The sequence below is a fragment of the Chanos chanos genome, chromosome 3, assembly GCF_902362185.1.
Source record: "Chanos chanos chromosome 3, fChaCha1.1, whole genome shotgun sequence".
Lineage (NCBI taxonomy): Eukaryota > Metazoa > Chordata > Actinopteri > Gonorynchiformes > Chanidae > Chanos > Chanos chanos.
The window spans coordinates 9,738,771-9,760,105 of NC_044497.1; the positions used below are offsets into that span (position 1 = coordinate 9,738,771).

The following is a 21,335-nucleotide window of genomic DNA, read 5'->3' on the forward strand; positions in this document are numbered from 1 at the left end:
GGAATCAATGCCAGACTTTGGAGGTGACTCTACAGAGCTGTCATTGTGTGATGGTTAGCCCTCGGTCCTGTTTGTGTTTGAATTACATGTGGTTTCATTCAATCAGGGGTGGTATAGAGAGGAAAGGGTGGATATGAGTTTGACATTTTGACCACGGTGCCAGCAGACAATGAGAGCTCCTCTTTGCTGTCTTTCTCTTTTCAAGGGTGACTGTCGAACGAGAGAGGAAGCTGTGATCTTGGGGGTGGAGCTATGTGACAATGGATTCATGCACCACGGTACGACTGACAGCTCTGTGTTTCTTCTTCTACAAAAGGAACAGAACATACACGCTCCACGCAAGGAGAATTCGTTGTGTTTCCTTTGTTTGAAATTTTTTTTTTTTCTTTAATATTTTGACATGCTCTCATTCTCTCACGTTGAATAGCACTGGAAACCAGAGAGAGAGAGAGAGAGAGAGAGAGAGAGAGAGAGAGAGAGGGAAACATGTATTACAATCTTTCCCCATTAGTGTGTTTATGATTATGGGTTTAAGCAGATTCTCTGCATGGCTTCATTTGGAGTTTGGCGCACGTTGGAATGTTTGCGAGTCCAATAACGGATGGTCAGTTGTCATAGCAACTGATTGTTTACAGGGATTCAAGCCTCTTTTTTTTTTTAAGAGAGGATCAGGCCATTGCCAAGGTCCACATCATACATGCGTGACTCACATATCATCTCTTATTACAGACATGATGTAACTGCGCCCAACTGCCCACAATTACACTTTCAAGTGCGGCAAATTACTGACAAATGTATGGAACATAATGACTATAACGACCTTATTTTCATTTCTGCCCCCAAATGCAACTGCAGTTCTCTGTGCGGATAACTTATTTCACTTGTTTACGTGGCCATTAAATCTATTGCTCTTATATCTGATCTCGCCAGTTATAATGAGGGAAATATTAAAGAAAAACTTTGTAGCCTTTTTTTTTCTTTTTTTTCTTGCTGGGGGTATTTTGTACTTCAAAGTTGAATGTCTGAATTTAGGCCTCGTGTTGCTGTGGCAACTGCCCGGGGGCCCTTTTTGGGACCCTCTTTCCATGAAAAATGGCAACTCTCCCACGCCAGCGGAGCACTCCGCACCCACTACCTCCCTGAGTCCTCTGCTGTTTCGTTTTTGCCCCAGAGACACATTTGAGCCTTTCATTTGTTATTTCAAAACTGAATATGCACATCCTTGCTTTTAATCTTCTGACTCTTAATGACGACATATTTCAAGTCGTTTTTTAAGCCCTGGACGAGCTTTTTGAACACAATGTGTAAGGATTAAATTATGCCAGTAAGGGAAAGTAAGTAGAGTATGTATGTAAATCCATAATCCAATTCCCTTTTTGTACAGTAAGCGTTTGTTTTTGTTTTTTTTTGTGGTTTAGCGAATTGGAGAAGGATTAATTGTGGTAAACCTTTTTATTTCAGTTCTGGAGAAGAGTGAGTTCAAAGATGAGCCTCTTTTGTTCCGCTTTTTTGCTGATGAGGAGATGGAAGGATCCAACACCAAGCACAAGCCCATGAAACACGATCTGAAAATAGCCGAAAATGTCATTGCTAAGACATTGCTGGTGAGAGAAAGACTCTAATTTGCCTGCAACTGATAGCACTCACAGTGAGCATGCCAGCTACACTCATATGGTATCCATCCAATCACGTAACATTATTCAACTGCCGCATGTATTGGAGTCTTGACCGTGTGCCAACTCCAGTGTGAGTCCTTCTTCAGTAATTATGAATGACTGCTTCTAAACCGGTCTTTCATTAAACTCATGTTTGTAGTCAATTGGGTCGAGTGACTTAACACAAATCAAGTTCACACAAGCTGAGTGAACGTCTAGAGAGCCAAAAAAGCATGCCTCATGGCCGCAAACAACTGGATGTCTCAACGTTTCTCTTGCTAGCATGAATGTAGCGTTACATACATTGAATTTTCTCCATTTCTCCTGGTTTATATTGTTTGATGTCATGCGCTGATGAATTGTGCCGCAGATAAGACCTAGCGACGGCGACTACGGCTTTACCTTAGAAGATCGCAACCGAGTTCCTATCATCAAGTCAGTGGAGAAAGGCTCCCATGCTGAGGTAAAGACCCGGCACCACTTTCGGTTTACACAGGCTAAAACAGACGTCCTATTTCCTTATGGACCAAGGGTCGCCCTCTCTGAACAGCCCGACGCCCTGTACCTCTCCATCGCTCTTCCCCCTGAGAGTCTGTGAATATATAGAATACTGATTCTCCGAACAGTAAGAGCAGCTGTGGTTCTGTAGTGTGAAATGGGCTCGAAATGATGAAAAAAGCTGAATGGTTTAAGATGTAGCTTTTTTTTTTTTGGTGCTCAGACCTATCCAATTAGGGTGGTTTTATCAATCAGACCAAAAAACAACCTCGGGGTATGGTTATTACACTCGGTTTGAACTTGCTTTGTGGTAATCGACGTTCGGAGGGAGCTGTTGTGGCCTAACAGAAATAGAACACTTGAAATACTGCGCCACATTCTTGAGGTTGTATTTTGCATCTTTGATCAGTCAGATCAAAATGCACTATTGGCGACAGGGGAAATTGGATGAGCTCTGCTTGGGGAGGATAATTCTCTCCAGGCTGCGCTATATGTGTACTGTATGTGTGTGTGTGCGCGTGTGTGCGTGTGTGTGCGTGTGCGTGTGCATGTGAACCATTTCTCTGTGTGTCTTTCTAATGTGGTGCAAGCGAAAAACACCAATAGATACCCGCTGTTCATGCATAGAGATAAAGACCCACCTCATAAAACTCTGAGACTGAGACAGAGACAGATAGAGAGAGACAGAGAGATAGATGGATAAGGAGAGGGGGGGTGGGGGGGGAGAGAGAGTGCATCAGCGCTGCAGGTCAACAGTACCTGCGTCTAATGGCAGGTCGAGAGGTCGAGAGCCTGTCTTTTATTGTCTTTGGTCAATGATATTTTGCACAGCTGAATACCATACATATGTTTAGCTCATTTATAAACAGACTGAATGAAGACCACAGGACAGAGAGCAGAAAGCAAACCAAAAATAGCTTTTCATGCTTTGCACTGGTGGGCTGCGTTAATTAGAATCGTTCCAGTTTAAAAACAGCCCTATTTCTAAATGTGTAATTCTTTCCAAATGATGTTTGTAAATGGGTATTATGGACGATACGCATTTGAATGTGATTTCAGAACCTTGATACCTTTGAAACTGAATGAGACTGTGTTGACCTACAGATGGCTGGGCTGGAAGTTGGAAAGAAGGTCTTTGCCATCAATGGGGAGCTGGTCTTCCTGCGACCATTTCAGGAAGTGGAGAACTTCTTAAAACAGTGTTCATATAACAAAGGTCCACTCAGGGTGCTAGTCAGCACCAAACCCAGAGAGTGAGTACCTAAACCTATATGAAATGTGTATCCAAAATTACTAATCATTCATTTATACCTCTTTCTTTGTTTTTTTCAGTTTCACCCAAAAACATATGCACGGTAGACTTCTCCTACAATTCTTGAAAGTCAAAATACAGTGTGATACAACAGAAATAGACAACTAAACAGTTTTAAGTTAATAAACTTTTACATGCACTTCCTGTGTAATTTAAAAGAAGTTGAGATGAAAACCAGTGGACACCAGTCAGACTAGTGCTCGGAAGGGGAACTCTGATACTGGTGACTCACTCTCTGTGACACTGTCTGCTGCCCTTGTCCGCAGGACTGTGAAAATTCCAGACTCAGCGGACGGGCTTGGTTTTCAGATCCGGGGTTTTGGGCCATCTGTGGTGCATGCCGTTGGCAGAGGTAAGGGAACCGGAGTGCTGGGCCGGCTGGGCCGCCAGGAAGCTGCTTCCTTTGCCCTTTACGCCTGTGCGTGAGAGCTGCACAGCTGGCCTGCAGCTGGATCTGTAGGTATAAGACTGGCTTATAGCCAGGCTGGGAAATGCATCATAATGTGCAGGCGCGCGCACACACACACACACACACACACACACACAATCCTGGCTCCGGCTTTCTCTGACTTGTGAGGAGCAATCCCATCAACCCTGGCAAGAGATGAGTGGAGAATAAGAAAAACAAGCCGGGCAGTATTAGCTCTCCGGAGAATCACTTTTCTTTTCTCTCCGAGAGAGCGCTGAAAGAAGATAAGGTGTGGCCCCATACACTCGGAACAGGACAGGTCAGAGACGCAGCACGGAGGGTGCTCAGGGTAGGCGTGCTCCCAGCAGTCCGTCAATGCGGTATTCTGTTCAGTTCATTGTGTGTTGGCTGTGTCAAATTAGATACACTGGTGTGAGTACTGTGTTCCTAGCTGTGAGGGTCAGAAGGAGACATAGTGAAGGCAATAGAGCCCTGGCCCCATGCTGGGGCTAGAGATAAGCCGACTCATCCTTTGCCCCCCAACCGCTCACAGGAGGGGGGCACATCGTAATGGCTCCACATAAGGGTCTTTTTAAAAAAAAAAAAAAAACACAGTAGGGTCTTAGATGTCTTGTTGCTCTTTTATTCAATTAGTTCAACTCTTTTATGCTAGAAGTCAGAATATATCTTACTAGTTTTTAACAAATAAGCAATCCGTTTGAACAGATAATAAATGGTATAAAATATTTAGGTACATTGAATCACCAGGGAAGGATGTTTATGTGCCTTTCTGTGGACTGAAAGTTTCCTCAAATTGTTGCTTAAATAAGTGTTTACATTTCTATAGTAATACAGGAGAATGATAGTTTGCTGGAAAAGTGCAGAGGGAAGAGTTTCAGACCGAGAGACGTGCTCAGACGAACGCTGAACTTTTAACAGGCAAAATTTTTTGAAAAAAAAAAAAAATAAAATCAACTGCTCTGCGTGTTTGAGATTATGAAAACAAACCGGGAATATTTAGTCTGTCAGCCACTTCCTCCTGATAGCTCGAAAACCCGTGAGGCGTTCTCCGGGTTCCTCCCGCGTCACCCGTGGGAGGTGAAGAGCTCTGAAACAGCGGCGCACATCTCTTCGTTTGTATACCTTTTTTTTTCCCTCCTCTCGGAGCTGCCGTGACCTTCGGTCGTTTGAGTTTATGTTATCCACCCTAATACAGTGCTTAAAGCTGATATCAAGAGACCATGTTTATTCTGGATGCTGCTCTCAGGGACCTGCTGTTTATATGCGATTTGTGACACTAGCTGGCATTTGACCCGGAATGAAACCGGTGAGATGCACTGGTGTCCTGATTTGAGCTTGATGTATTTTAGAGATCGTGACCATCCCTGTTTGTGGCCAAGCTTGTAAACGCTCTAATGGAGATGCTGTTTGTTTTTCAAATGCTGAATTGATAGTGACCAGAGACCAAACACACTTGTTTTTATCCTTCTCTCTCTCTTTCTCTCTCACTCTCTCTCTCTCTCTCCTTTTCTTCTCTCTCTTTTTCTCCCCAAGCACACAGTCCTCTGAAAATCTGTCATGGTCTAGTATTTGGTGTATTTGCGCGACATCATCTTGTTTGCCTTCCGTCTGCGCAGGCACAGTGGCTGCGACTGCGGGGCTGCATCCGGGCCAGTGCATCATTAAAGTCAATGGCATCAATGTGAGCAAAGAGAGCCATGCCAGCGTCATAGCCCATGTCACAGCCTGTAGGAAATACCGCAGGCCCACGCAGGTGAGTGTGTGTGTGTGTGTGTGGGGGGGGGGGGTTGCACATCTATTACGTGTCATGGCATAGATCAGGAATCTATCCCAAACCATCATGCTTCTCCATATAGCAGAGCTGAGGAACTCGTTTCAGAGAGAGCTGCTTAAGATCTTGCTTAAACCATAATCAAACACAAACCATTCCAACTTCTCAGAAGCTTGATTAGCTGAGTCAGGTTTTGTTTGTGTTGGGCGAGAGCAAACAGTCTGTTCACACTGCGGGCATTCAGGTAGAGGTTTGGCCTGTCTTTCCTGTCTTTTTTGGTGTACTATGTTTGACCTCACAGCTTAAAGAACTCTCCAGAAGACCATAAACAGAATGGGTGGACCGTTAGTAATCCAGCCTGGGTCATTACCCAGGAATAATAATGGTTTTGGCTCCTCTAGCATCGACCCCTTTCTCTCTCCCACAGAGGAGGAGAGAACTGCAGGAGGCAGAGAGGGGTAAGGCTGACCAGGTTTATGGGGTAATGAGGAGACTGTATAGCTGATGGAGCTCTTGGTTGCTGCCAGGGCCTGGCTTGGAATGGAGTATAGTGTGGTTGACTGTCTGGGCTCTGGTTTACATCAGGCCTGTTAGAGGAGGCACACCCTGCTGCTGAGGGGGGTTTGTGGCCCACCGCTGCCCACAGGGGGCTTTGCCTGTCGCCGTGGTGATGGAACTCTGTGGGCTACACTGGGAAGCATAGGCAACCGTATGATCCGGAGGGCAATGTTGTACACCCCCCCTCCTTGCCTGTGTGTATGAAAGTGCGTGCGTGTGTGTGTGTGTGTGTGTGCGCGCGCGCGTGTGTGTAGGAGAGAATGGGGTTGGCACAGGATATGTACGTGGTCTAATCATGTGCTGTTTTCACATGCGTTTTTTTTGAAAGGTTGCAATTGCTTCTGAAAATCCATGATGTCACCATGCATCAGAATTGTATTGTAGAACATTTTGCACAATCCCTAAATAAACTCAAAAACCATATATATGTGTTCTTTTTTTTTTTAAACTCATGATGATTTTTAGGTGAGTTTTGGTCAGAAAGAACACCGACACTAAATGAATTTCTGATTGCTTCTCATTTTAGCAAGACTCCATAAAATGGGTGTACAACAATAGTGAGAGTGCACAGGAGGATCACCAGAAGGCCAACCATAAACCTGTGACAGAGGAGAACGGGGATGTTTTTGAGTGTAAAGTGGAAGGTACTTTCACTACATGCACACATGCATCCACATCTACACACACACACACACACACACATGTTGCTGGTTTTACAGCGATAGCTTCATCTTGAGTCTGTGGGACTGAGAGATATTTCACATCATTTGCCTCATCCAGAATTAATTCACCCTTCTGCTTTATGGACCTCGAACAAAATATAAAATAGAGAGTTATTCCCCCCGTCGTAACTGACTGCGTAATGGGATTTACTGCCTTATTAAGTCATCGCATTAGTATGGGGTCGGTAAACTGGGTTCACTTGGACTGGTTAATCACTCACCACTCACAAATAGACCCAACATGTCTGCTGCGGAGCTGAACTCTTGCCTCAGATCTGTGTCCATATGGCACAGTGCGTCTCACTTCATCACTTTACATTGCTTTGAAAGCACCTTTTAGCTGACAAACTGTGAAAATTGATCTCTCTCTCTCTCTCTCTCTCTCTCTCTCTCTCTCTCTCCATTTCTCTCCCTGTGTGTCTTGCAGAGGTCATGGATAAGTTTAACACTATTGCTATAATCGATGGGAAGAAAGACCACGTGAGCCTGACAGTGGATAACGTTCATCTGGAGTACGGGGTGGTTTATGAGTACGACAGCACCGCGGGGATCAAATGTCATGTTCTGGAGAAGATGGTGGAACCCAAAGGTTTTTTCAGCCTCACAGCCAAGGTGAGAGGGGCAATAGACGTACGTCATCTCATGAATATTTTTATTCCATCTCCTGCTTCCAACCTCCCCAACACCCTGGCTAATAAATTCGACTTGAGCGGCGCAGGGGAGAGAGCAAACACCTCTTGCGGAGCAACATCCGTCTATCTCAAAGTAACAAGTTTAGCGTGGAGATGAAAAATAGCCCCCGAGCTACATACCAAGCCACCCGAATAAGCGATTAGAAGACAAACCTAATACTGAACACTACTAAAAAAAAAGGGAGCAGTTGTGTCTGGAATATCAATACAAAATTACTGGAGAAACAAATACATTTACATGTCAAGAATGGCAGAGCGGAGAGAGGCTATCTAGGATGCGCTGTGGGCCAATCCTATTTGATTAGTAGTGTAGCTGTATGTCAGACAGCCGTACAGTAGATTTAGTGTATGAAAAATAGAGAGAAAGATGGATGGCGGGAGCTTTTACAGCCCCCTACATAGCTGTGTCTGTGGTCTTTGTGGGACGCGGTGTAATAACGGAATAAACAAACTGCAAATCATCGAGCTCCTAGGTACACCACGACCAAAGGACACACATTCGAATTGTTCTGATGTTAAACACTTCTGGCTTTTCATTTGGATGGGGTTTTTTTTGCACATTTTTTTTTTTTTGTATCTGCGGTAATAACCGTTTAAGAAGGTAAGTTGTATGATGCTTAGATTGAAGGATTTGCATGTTAATCACAAAACAGCTTAAGTGGGACTGTACATTTTTACAACATTATATTCATTCTCTGGAAGCTCTCTATTGATGAAAAAAACAGTTGGCCTGTTGTGCCAATATAGCGTCCTCATGTTATTATTGACCTACCACTGCTATTCCCTGTGACTAAAACTCTTCTCATCTCTTTCATCTTATATGGTTGATGTTTTCGTCTGTTCTATATTATATACATTAACCAGGCTTGTGTATAATATTTACAACTTGACCAAGTTGTTTACCATGGCAATTTGTATATTTTTTGAGTTTTATGGATTTTCCCCACGGAAAGTGGTCATTTATACTAATTAAAGATTGATTTAGCGTAACTGAAGCCCAGAGCCATGTTGTGAAACATTGAAAAATGTCAGAATGAGATGATTCCTCAGAAATGCACGCAAGAAGAGGCCCCAACGTATTACGATTTTTCTGGATTTATACAAAGTCTTTTGTGTTGAGTTCCTAAAACTGAGAGCAATTTCTGCCTTATTGCAAACATCTGCCTGGGAAGTCCTACATTTCCTCTGAGAACTGTCCTCAGATAAATTTTAATATTGCTAAAGCTGTTGGGTGGATTATTATTTTCTGTAGCTCTGGTCTCGCCCTGCACATAAATTTCCTTTCTTCTCTCCTGTGGACAGCTTGTCAGATATCTGCCTCTGGTATTCCATATCTCTCCCTACACAACACCCACTTTTTTGTCCTGTTTTTTTGTGGAGCCATTTCCATTCACTGTATTTTCTTATATTACCTGCTGTAACACATCTAGACAGATTCCAGTGTGGTCCGTTGTATGGTCCTCTCGCTCTAAACCTACATCCTACAAAAAAGTGACACTGGTGTACTATAAACCGAGATTTAGGACAAGACAGTTTTTGTTGATAGAAGTCAAAAATTGGACTGAACAGCCTCACGTAGCCTAGGGAGCTAAAAATGTTCTTGTGTAATGCACTATTTGAAAGACATCAGATATTGACAAATGTTGTGCAAGTTTCTCAAGTAGCTCCAATGTTTTGAAGAGCCACCTTTGATTGTACACAACATATTTCTACATGTCAGCTTCACTGTCCTTTACTGGCTGGGAAATCTTGATTGATTTGCTGTGAACATAAATGAAATGTTTGTTCTCTTTGTGCTCTGTCAGATCTTGGAAGCTCTGGCCAAGAATGATGAGCAGCTGGTCCAGACGTGCAGTAGACTGAGCTCCAGCACGGAACTCATTCCTGAGGACTTGCAGGCCAGGTTCTCCGCCATGTGCGGAGAGAGAGTAGAACACATCAACCGCCGAATCACCAACTACAGAAAGGTGTGGACCACTCCCCCCCTATGCATACTAAGGCATTGTGCCATGTTTACTTCTGTTGAGAGCTTACAACTGTCCATTCTGTTATTCTGCTGTCATGTATGCAGTGGTTACTGTACTTGCCCTGTTTCACCTCGGTAAACTTGGCTGTGCTCTGAGAGAGTGGAAAATATTGATTAATGAACTACACGATTACATCTGTGCTGACGGAAACAGGATTGTGCAAAATGCAAGTCTTTATTTCCTGCAGCTGGTGGGACTCGGCAGAAGAAAAAAGGGGAAATATTTGGGTAGAATTTGACTCTTTTTTTTTGGTCTGTATGATCTAGCTCAACATCCGAGTCGGGTTGGATTAATTACTTGTTGCTTTCCTGGTTATAAATAGCTTTGAACATCCAGTCCCGTTGCATAATTTCCCTCCTGTGGCATTCCTGCAAGAGCCCTCAGAGAAGGCTGACCAAAGCCCGGCCCTGGACAGTCAGGATCCTTCATGTGTCAAGGCTGGCCAAGAATCTGGGAAGGCGTGTCTTTAGGGAGGCTGAACATTTAAACCAGCTGTATCTCATTGACCGGCTCAGATGTGAAAGCCTACGGCCACATACAGAAACAGTAGGACAGTAATGACATGGTGTGTGAGAGCAAGGATATGTGTGGTTCATATCCGTTCAAACTGGACTGAATGCATCAACAGAGTGCAGACCAAGAGATGGTATCTGTCTGCCGGAAGAGAGAGAGACCAGTTGAGTCCTGTGGCCTGGTGCTGTTTCCCTGCTAATTTATTTCTGTTACCGTCAATGGCATATGGAAAATGGATCAGATTTTTGCACTTACAAAAAAAAAAATTAGTTGAAGTGTGACAGACATTTTGAGGGCTCCAAATGTTTTTCATGGTGGTGTTTACTGTTCTGATCAACAGTCCCCTGTGAAATAAACACCCACCACCCATTTAATGAGTCCAATATATATATATATATATATATATATATATATATGGAGAGAGAGAGAGAGAGAGAGGAATCAATGCAGATGAAATTCTGTTGTATAAGGTGGCAGCTTTATATATTAAACATGTCATAATGGACCACTTTGAGATGATAAATGAAGTCCAATGTAATTATTTGCTTTGAAAATGGAGGGCAGTTAGGAATGACCTTGCTGATAGATGAACATATTTACATTCTGAATTGGTTTGACATGTAAGTGTTCCTCGTGTAAACTGGAGATGTTTGTCGAGCACATATGTGGTAGCCTATGTAAAGTGCTTGATGAGACGTGTCATTGAAATCTATATTAAGGCTATCGCTGAATATAAATGAAGTAGACAGAAATTTGCCAGCTGGAGCCTAGTTGACCGATTTGTGGTGTGTCCACATTTGGCCTCTGTTCTGAAAAAGCCAATAGTCCTAGAGACAGATGACGTCTCACCACCTGTAACATTAGCGCTGTTCACTTGAGCTGTCACGGTAGAAAAAGTAAAGATACATAGTAAAATACAATATGCGGATGCATGTAGAAATTAACTCACTAAAATACTGTTGCCGACTGATTCTCTGTCCTTTAGTTCTCACGGGTGCTGAAGAACAGAGCCTGGCCTACATTCAAGCAGGCCAAGACCAAAGTGTCCCCCCTGCACAGCAGTGACTTCTGCCCTACTAACTGCCACATCAATGTGATGGAAGTCTCTTACCCAAAGACCATCACCTCACTGGGCAGTGCCTTTGGAGTACAGCTTGATAACAGGAAAAACTCAACCCTGGAGAAAGGGGGCCGCAATAGTGATCAAGGTATGCTGGGATTCCATCACATGATAGAATTACAATGATGAAATGCCTTGAAAATGTATAATCAGTACAGTATTATATATGTATTGTAGTACATGCACACTCGCATGGCTAGACAGTTGTTTGCAGAAGACACTTTTCCATCAGTCGTAATCCTGAAGCAGAATCAATAGCCTGGGTCCATCCATGCATTCTCAATGACCTACTTTGAGCAAGCTGCTGTCCCGCTTGTGTTTGTAAGGCAAACCCAACCCCATGGTGTACGTCCAGCACACCATCACTAGCATGGCAGCTCCATCGGGCCACAGCCTGGGGAGGACAGAGGGCCACGGGCTGCGATTCCTTCTCCGTGAAGATGATTTGGTCACTCTAGACGCCTACCAAAAGCTTCTCACCAAACTCACCACTGTCGTCAAGGAGATGGAGTGCTACGCTGCCCAGATTCATGAGTGAGTGTGGCATTTTGAGTAATAAAAAAATGCAACCTCTTTCCTTACCAACCCATATTTTATCACAGTAGTGCTATGCGATCAAAATCTCTGGGGACAGATTATTACGGAACAAATTGACCAAAAAACGCCATCTTGAGTCTTAGGGAATGGCTTATCTCATTTGTCTCTTTGATAAAAGATGTCCCACCTGTTCTCCAATGAACAATGCCCACATCTGTCAAAACAAATGATAAAAGTCTCAGATTGGCTGCCAACCAAGCCCCACGGTCATTAGAATATCATAAATCTGCAACATGCTGCTAGTTTGGTTGTTTGGAGATATCTCTCTGATTACTCGCGTTATTGCCTTTACTCTCAGTGGACACATTATGACAAGCATTTGTTGGAAAAAGCTAGTTGTCTATGTCCAGCAGAGGATTTAGCTCATGGTATTTTAATTATGCTTGCCGGCCATTCGCTTTCACAGGACACCATTAATCTCCTAATTTATCTTACACCTGTGTTTTAGACCAGTTTAGTAATTGGTCAGTGGTGCATTTTGCATTCTTAATGATGCTTACCACAGCACTCAAACAGGATTATAAAAAAAATATATGCACCTCATAATGTGAGCTTCTTTAGGATTATCCAGTGGTAATGGCACGTTATCAGCGTATCTTGGAGATTCAGTCCGATTTTACGGTATAACCCAAGTTTTGGAAATATTGTAGTCGGATAGTGTCGGGGTTAAATTGCACAGAATTCTCTTTTGGCTGCTTATGATGTAGTGTTCCATCTGGCGTTTACATTACAGCTTTATTTTCTGCAGTTATTGCTTTAACACCTGTGACTGTGTGTGTATGTGTTGAAAAAGATGGAGCTTCCTGGCTGATCACGCTCTTTTCAGTACTGTTGATGGTTTCATTGTTTTGGGAGCGCATTAACGCCTTGCAGGAAATGGCACACTCTGAGGTCGACCCAGAGGTTTCAAACAGGAAAAGCAATAAAAAAAAATAAAAAATTAAAAAAGAAAAGGCTTTTGTCAAGGTGTTCACTGTAAATGTCATTTTACAGAATAATTTACTTCACAATCTGCTAGATAGAAGATATACATATTGTTATGCTACAAAGCCTCTCCACTATTTCTCTTTGTTCTCTTACATGTATTCTTTTTGTTTTTTTCTGTCTTGTTATTTTTAGAAGAGAAAATGTATTGTGCGGCATAGAAACCGAACATTTGCATTTTAGAGTTAGACATCACATGCTGTCAAACGTACACGGGACATGATGGTCATTAGAATTTGCTTTCAAGCGGAGAGAGAGGATTGGGCAGTGCTCTCTGCTCTGTGTCATGTGCTTGTCAATGCCAATTACTTGCTGCTTGTCATATGGTGCTTTGGTTTGCTGGGACATCCCTGTTCTTTTGAAGGGGCTAATGACCTTCCTCACAGCAATGGACGAGAGTACGGTAATGACCGGCTCCAGTCAACCACGCTGTTTTCAGACAGGGAACCTGATAATGGTGCCATAATGCTGAAGCCAGGGATGGTGTGGCTAATTTGCACTGACCTCTCATCCTCTTTCTCTGCAGTGGATTAAAAAGTGTATTGATCCCCCCTTCAGCAAGTGCTCCTGTTGTTAGAGCAGTAGAGAAAGAGCCAAATGAGGTCCTCGAAAGGCAGAGAGGAGTGATTTTTTTTTTTTTTTGTTAAAAAAGGAGCTGATTTACAAGCCCTGTCGGTACTCTTTCTCTTCCTCTTCCCTTCCACCCCCCCCACCCCCCACCCCCACCCTTTCTCTCTGTCTCTCTGTCTGTCTCTCTCTCTCTCTCTTTCTCTTTCTCTCTTTCACACATACATGCACCGTGACTTTTTTTCTCTTTTTTTTTATCCCCCCACATCTGTTTGTGAGTGGCCATTGGCCATTGGTTAGCTCTGACTGTGCCTCTTGTTCGGCTGAAAATGCGGCACTGATGGATGTGGACTGTCACTGTTGGGAGAAGAAGCTCTCTCATGTCTCGGGTAGTGCCTCATCCACTCACTCTATCCGCAGTCCCCCTCTACTTAAGAAAATAGACTGTGTATCCCAAAAAAAACAAAAAAAAAAAGTCCTGAGTGACGTGAACTAAATGTTGGTTATGTAAGAAGCTCTTAGAATTCCTAGAGGACTGCATTTTTTTTTTTTTTGTAGGGCAGAGACTTTTGAACTTTTGTCTCGGACGTGGGGGACAGAGATCCCGTCTGTGCGATGTACGTGGTGACATATGGTTTAAATCTGGATCTCTTTACGCACGCCGATCTCTCTCCTCCTCAGACTTTTCATATCCATCGACTTATAATTTACAGCGAACGTCTGTACTCCACCGCTGCACCTCTGGTGGCATCTCTGCTTTCCTCTATCCATAATTTATATTTCTAGCCCCGTTGTCATATCTACATCAAGTTCTCCCCTCATTCAACCTTATCTACTGAACGGTTTTGCTAGGTTACTTTATGATCGTGGCTCAGATTTATTTTTAATACTCTTCGTAATCTAATAATGCTTAATATAATGATGTAATCGAATAGCGTTTCACAAAAGCGTATTAGTGCTGTGTTTTTAATCCGTTGCATTTTACAGGGTTCAATCCTAAAATGAATGGAAAGGGCCATCTCAGCTGTGCGTTGTTTAGTTTGGACCAGCGTAGCCGAGAGGAGAAGAGAGGAGAAGCAAAGAGAGGCGGAGAGAAGTTAACTCAGGACAGGGCTCTCCTTTTTTAAACAGAAGCTTAGGGAACTGAAGGGCCATCACTGTCCTTCAGAGCCACATCATTGTTATTCTCCCCCAGCATGCTTTGATACTCGGTGCCTTCCAGGCCCCAAACTGTGCACGTTTCCTTATTAAGGCTCGACCAATGGGATCGAGGACTGCTTCTCTCCATGGAGATGGAATGCCGCATGGTCTAGGAGGAGCATTGTTCTGAGCCTAGCTAGTTAGGTAATGAGGGCACTGCTGGGGCCCTTCCAGGCTGTCAGAGCAAAGACCCATTGGAAGGATGTGGCTATTGGCAGTCTATTTGAAATGATAAAAAAGGGCGGCTTAATTTGCCGTCTTAGTGTGAGCGCAGGGATACTGCTCGCTGTTTACTTCCACGGCGGATTTCACAGTTGCATTTTTGGGGTTTTTAAAATTAATTAATTAATTTATTTTTTGCTGTTACCCGGTACATTACACAATGGAAAAATGTACACGAAAGGAGGATGAAATTAGTATTAGCAATTCAAACAAGACATGACATGTTTGTGTGTTCCTGTCTGGGAAATATGGCTTAAACGTCCCCTTGTGTTTGCTGTAACTATAAAAATACTTCTCTTGCTGGCCTGTCTAAAAAAAAAACCAAAAAAAAACCCCCCAAAACAACTCCCTCATTTATTGTATAGCTGGGCTGCAGCGTTGAGCTAGAGCAACTGATTTTTGTTAAGTCTTGAGTGTTGACTCAGCTGCTCTGGCATGTTTGAAGTTTTTAATATTTTGAAGACTTTTAACCTCCTGAAGCTGTTGTGCGGAAGGCAAACACAAACAGGTTCTCATTTTGTTTGGCTCTGCTCGTCCGCTAGCGCTCTCTCAAACCACACATCTTGATGACATTAGCGTCCTACGGCCTACTTGTCTCGAGCCAGTTTTTCATGGAATATAAACTTTACAGTACTAGTCAGAGAGGATGTTAGGATTTGAAACGACAGGGCATGTTCCTGGCCCTCTTTCTGTGATTTGATGTTTGCGGTGAAGTCTGCTGAGACGCGTCTTTTATGACTGTTTTTGTTTGTCTTCGCGACTGGCTTGTGTTTTTCTTTTTCTTTTTTTTTTTTAGTTTTTTAATCTTTTTTTTGAAAGTGGTACATTATCTGCGTACCTGCGAGACTAACTTGCAACTCTCTCTGCCTCTTGTGTCTCTCTCTGTCTCTCTCCTGTCCTTCTCTTTATCTGTCTGTCTGTCTGTCTGTTTCTCTTCCTCTCAGCTTGCTGTCATCCATCACTCATCCCACGGCCTCTGATGTGAAACCATCTGAAAGCTATATCTCTGCAGAGAGTGAGAGTGACAGAACTGACCGTAATGGCAAAAAAGTTTGTTTCAATGTGACTGGGGATGAACAAGAGGATTCAGGACATGACACCATCAGCAACAGAGACTCCTACAGGTGAGACGCCATGACAACTGGCTTACGACCCTGTCATTGTCCAGTCAGGCTTTCCTCTGAATTTCCCCATGTGGTACTGCTGATTGAACACTTTCCTGTTTTGCTTGAAAAGATGTGCTGGCCTTTGTCTTGTCTTGTAAATAACATTTGTTGTTTATTGTACTGATTTGTTTCAGTGACTGTAACAGTAACAGAAACTCCATAGCGTCCTTCACCAGCATCTGTAGCAGTCACTGCAGCTCGTATGTCCACAGCGATGAAATGGACTCAGGTAACACACACACACACACACACACACACACACACACACACACACACACACATAAATATACACTCAGCATGACGGGAAAATGATTTTTGTTCTGCCCTATATATTTTGAAAATATGGAGTCAAGCCCTAGCGACAGAGTTAAATTGAAATTGGCAAGTGCTTAGCCCTGACGTTCACATGGCTTTGAGTTTCTGCTTGGCACAGCTGTAAGTCAAGCTGTCTCTGCTTTTTTTTCTCCCTCCCCTCTCTACTGGACAGTTTGAATTATAGTCCTGCCAAAACGTGTTTGATGCCAAATTGATAGCCATTTCACGCTAATTGCTAAGCGGTGCAACAGGAAAGTGTCTGAGTGTATCCAGTCCAGTTCAAACTGGGTTGAGAAGCGGACCTGTTCTGCGTACACTGGCTGGTGTCACTGCTCTTTTGTCACGGCCTGTTGTGTATCATTAGCTTAATGAAGCCAGTGTCTGTCTGGCTCCTTCCGCTAATGAATGCTGCGATTATTGCCGCTCCCTTACAGGCGACGAGATGCCTGCCAGCGTGTGGATCTCTCACGACAAGCAGAAGAAGCTTCATGGCTTTCTGGAGCATCTGTTCAGCCAGGTGTGTGTGTGTGTGTGTGTGTGTGTAGTACTATGTCAAACACATAAACCTGCACATTAATACACTAAGAAGTGTCCTTCTGTTTTGACATGTATACACGCTGGATGTCTTAATTGTGACATTAAGTTGTAATGGCACAAAGGTGAACTGTACTGTGGGTAAATGTTCTGATCAAGGTTAAGTGGTCATACTCTAGAAGTGGAACTGATAAAAAAAAATAGCGAAAAGAAAGAACACTTAGCCAAGCTGAGGGTTTTTTTTTCATCTTTAAATGTTTTTTTTGTTTTTTTTTGTAAGATTCAGATTGATTAATGAATGTCCGTTCACTGACCTGTGACTGGGACCGAATTAATGTGACACATGCCTTGTCTTTAAAACAGCAAACAATTTGGATGCCTCAACTTCACCTTTGACCTCTCAGACACCCTGGGAAAGAGCAGTGAAAAGCTTGTCACCCGGCCCCCCCCCTTTGCCTTGTCTTGTCTCCCCTGAGTCTTTAGGAACAGTGCCAAAAGTGCTATCTCCAAACTCTTTTACGAGGATGTCTCTGTCGTAAACTGGAGAATGCACAGTTTGCAGCCTATGCACTTTTTTGGGACGTTTCCTGGTATTTATATTATTGTATCCATGCTCGTCTCAGTTCTGGCTGCTTTGCAGACAGACAGCAGAAATGTAGGGGTTGCATTCAGAGTTATGTGGGGCTGGATAGCTGAGAGAAAACCCCATCTCAGCAACTTGCTCTGACTTTAGACTATAGACCCACACAGCTATGAACCTGGTCTGGATCACATCCTCAGCAGAAACAGCGGTGGGGGTGGAGGGGGGGCGATATGCATTTAGCATACTTTGGCCGTGTTTTTATATGGTGAAATTATCTCGGACAGTTTTCTATTTTTTTTTTCTTTACAAGTCTGCTTCCGTATATTGTTCTGATGTACATTTATACTCCATTGTCTCTGTTTGATTGCTCTCTCTCTCTCTGTGTGCTCCTGTAGGTGGACTCCATTACCAGTCTGTTGAAGGGAGCGGTTGTGGCTCGTGCCTTTGAACAGACAAAGTGCTTCACACCTGGGCGAGGGCTACAAGGTAAACAGGGATGTCCCTTTTTTTAAGAGTATCACCGAAATCATGGCTCAAATACGCCCCCCTGCAAAAGTACAAAAGTTTACAAAAAATGTTTTGACCTGAGAACATAGTCATTAAGTTTTGTTTCACAAGTGAGGAAAAATATCCTGTCGGTATAAATGAATATGAATCTAAAAGCTAAAACGTCTTATTAAATCAAAACATCTCATTGTTTGGCCCGTTGTGGTTGTATGACTCTGAATGTTGAAGCTACAGATTTTTATTTTTGTTTCATACATATTTCTATGATTAAAAAAATATCTCAGGGGGGAATTTTCAATTCAATATCTGAGGAAAAATGATTTTTCTCCTGCCTCTTCTCATTAACCACTCGACACACTCGACTCTCTGGCACTGCCGCTTTGGGATTTCTCATTCTCTTTCCTGTGAAGTGTGTTTGAGAGTTAAGTTTGTGATGGAGGTCTGCCTACTGCAGAGCAGTAAGATAACATTGGACAGTGTCCAGACTCAGCAACCCACCTCCAGAGGAGCTCTGGAGAGGAAACAGTGTGACAAAAAACACTGCCACCCCTTACTGTGTCTGTCTGAAGGAGGGACAGAGAGAGGAAAAAGGGGTAGGGGTTGGGGTAGGGGTGGGGATGGGGGCAGGGGTGGGGGTGGTAGGGTGTTCCTCCAGCTGTGTGCTCTTTGTTCTCAGTTCAAATTTAATGTCTCAACTTCAATTATTGTATTTGTGGAACGATAGCGTATGTGTGCCCTGACTACTGCTCCATTTATGAATTTGCCACAATTACTACTTCACTGATCAGTATAAGAGTGGAAAGTGTGTGGCTATTACGCTCTGTTGTAACTTACCTAGGTCACTGTGAAAGACACCGCTTATGTTAAGATAATCTGTCTTCAGAGGCTGTCAGCTGAATGTTGACTCACATGCTGTGCAGGTGAAACTAAGGGGATATAAGTGACCTTGTGTGGGTGAGTCTAGACAGACTTCAGTCTCAAAGTAAAAATGATAAAAAAAAAAAAGAGAGAGGACTAGCAGTCAATGCATTTGATTTCTATCAACTTTAAGTCTATTCCTCAGGTACGAATCATCAGTGGGTCCAGCATTTGATCCAGATCTTTCTCTTTGTTCAGAAAGATATAATGGACTTTCTGGGCGTTTATAGCTCGAAGTCTGATATTGGTATCTTATAGGAAATAAGCTAGAACAAACATTTCCTCTCTCACAGTTGACTCTAACCTGGACTGCATAGTAGAAATGACTGTGGAGTGTTTGACTCAGCACATGATAGAGATTACAATGTTTTTCCAGTTATACAGAAGGACTGACTGAAGGTCATTTTTAATGTTGATATCTACAGATGCATTGTTCTCAGGCTATTTTAAAACATTAAACTCCTCTACATTTTGATAAGACGGTGAACTGAAACGGTGACTCAGTAAGACTTAGCACCACCTGTGTGTGGTCTCTGTGTTCCAAAATCTCAGCTTATTTGTTCTCTTTGGGGTCTCACCGCCGTTCTAAAGAAATAACTAATAGCGTTATGAAGAACTGAAGAGATTAGCATGCGGTCCCTTGTGTTTCTGTATCTTAATCCCTCAAACGTTCAGCGTTATTCTTGTGTGAATATCAGCGCTCCTCTCATCTGTGCGGTGTCCCCCTCACCCCACTGAGTTTCGTGGATGGTTGTGGAGGGAAGAGAGGGGTGGGTAGAGGAAGGGAGAGTTTGATCAGAGTTTATAGAATAGATGAGAAATTTCACCATTTGATCAGGAAGATGTTAAGCAACTTGCAAGAGAGAACACAGAGACCCCAGGGGGGCCCCCTGTAAATCAAGCATAGATCAGCACACATCTTATTCTATTCAAGATACATCAGATGACAAGCTGTTGGTCTGAATTATACTCCACTGCTAGAAACAAAGGGGCATGACACGTTTTTTTTTTTTTTTAAGTTCAAACAACTTGAAATGGAAGAGGGAGAGCAATCAATATTAATGTCTAAATGATGCGGGTCCCGCGTTTGATCCGAGGGCTTCAGCCATGCAGAAAATCAAGGTTTGCTTTATGGCTTTGAGAAACAGATATCGACAAGAAGAGATAAAGAGGCGCTTGACAAAGCCACGTTAAGGAAATGCTTACATAACCTGAACATGAAAAGAATTAATGAGATTACATTAAGAAAACCCGTCACTGCTCTCTTAAACGGGAGATGGAGAGGGTGTGTGTGTTTGTGTGTGTAAGTGTGTGCGTGCGCACCCATTTGTGTGTGTGTCATAACTTCTTCCCCCTCATTCCCACATAGCACCTCTTTATCACCATGGCCAGGCCAACTGTTGAACACTCTCATTGTCTGTGCCATCTGTCACCTGTGCACAAGGACAAGACTCAACAACACACAGAGTCATGCCATCTAGTGGCACATCATGGCGCCGTAACTTTAGCATATGGTACCTTAATCCTCATCGTGCTTTAAATGAAAGAGTTAGTGTGTGTGTGTGTGTGTGTGTGTGTTCATGTGTGTGTGCGTGTTCCGTGCCGTCTGTGGTATTTTTTGGCAGGGGTTCATGCAATAGCTCCTTTTTGTGCTGTCATAGTCAAGCGTTTGTGATGTTTTTGGACAGAGTTCCACCAGGAAATGGAGCCCAAGGTCAACTGCACCAAGAAGCTGCGTCTCCACATCAAGCAGGACCCGTGGAACTTACCCAGCAGCGTCCAGGCCCTCACGCAGACTATTGCCAAGTTTGTAGAAGGTCATACCTCCAAAAAAGCCACACCAGAGCCAACACAACCAAATCCAGGCAGGGCGTAGCATTAGCCAGTCACTGCGCTCACAGGGAGTTAGTCAAATTCAGAGCACTAAATCGGAATTACGGAAGCAAGCGCTTACTGCACTTAAAGTTCCCCAGGTTAGCCGTTAGCAGCAGTCTGAAAAGCACTCTCGTGCACTTTAGGTCCCCACCCCCATTCTGTTAGGCTTTTAGAGTGTCCATGTGTCTGAATGTGCTTGACTTTTCAAGCACATTTGCATGACACTTTTGGGAAAGGAACAGAGAAGTCAGAGTGGTACAGTAACAAACAGAGGAGTATTCGAACGTAGCTTAACCCTTTTATTCTGACTTAATACCTTTGCTAACGCTCTTATACTGTGTCTGCCTTATACTGTGGAGTTGTTGTATTGCTGTTAACTATAGAATGCTGCTTCTTTTCTAGCTGGGTAGCATTTATCAAAAACTCAAAACTGTCAAGTGGGAGAAGAGACAGTTTTGAGTTGATCTTTATTTTATCCAGCCAACTGAGAAATTCTGCTTTGTAGTTTATAATCGTATTCCAACAGATCTTTGGAAATAAACATTGCCATTTACATTCGAACATTTTAA

General features: G+C 43.2%; 1 protein-coding gene across 2 annotated transcripts in view; it reads left to right on the plus strand.

Annotated features, from left to right (window-relative positions):
* Positions 1-21,335, plus strand: part of prex2 (phosphatidylinositol-3,4,5-trisphosphate-dependent Rac exchange factor 2) — an 81,973-nt gene that overhangs the window by 37,255 nt on the left and 23,383 nt on the right. For both annotated transcript variants that reach the window (XM_030767451.1, XM_030767450.1), the window contains 16 exons: positions 206-278; positions 1,462-1,604; positions 2,026-2,118; positions 3,258-3,406; positions 3,732-3,817; positions 5,512-5,648; positions 6,751-6,868; positions 7,374-7,558; positions 9,444-9,605; positions 11,164-11,386; positions 11,625-11,832; positions 15,813-15,992; positions 16,169-16,263; positions 16,784-16,866; positions 17,862-17,952; positions 20,580-20,708. In XM_030767451.1, the coding sequence (XP_030623311.1) occupies positions 206-278; positions 1,462-1,604; positions 2,026-2,118; positions 3,258-3,406; positions 3,732-3,817; positions 5,512-5,648; positions 6,751-6,868; positions 7,374-7,558; positions 9,444-9,605; positions 11,164-11,386; positions 11,625-11,832; positions 15,813-15,992; positions 16,169-16,263; positions 16,784-16,866; positions 17,862-17,952; positions 20,580-20,708 (2,155 nt within the window). The remainder of the gene's footprint in view (positions 1-205; positions 279-1,461; positions 1,605-2,025; positions 2,119-3,257; positions 3,407-3,731; positions 3,818-5,511; positions 5,649-6,750; positions 6,869-7,373; positions 7,559-9,443; positions 9,606-11,163; positions 11,387-11,624; positions 11,833-15,812; positions 15,993-16,168; positions 16,264-16,783; positions 16,867-17,861; positions 17,953-20,579; positions 20,709-21,335) is intronic.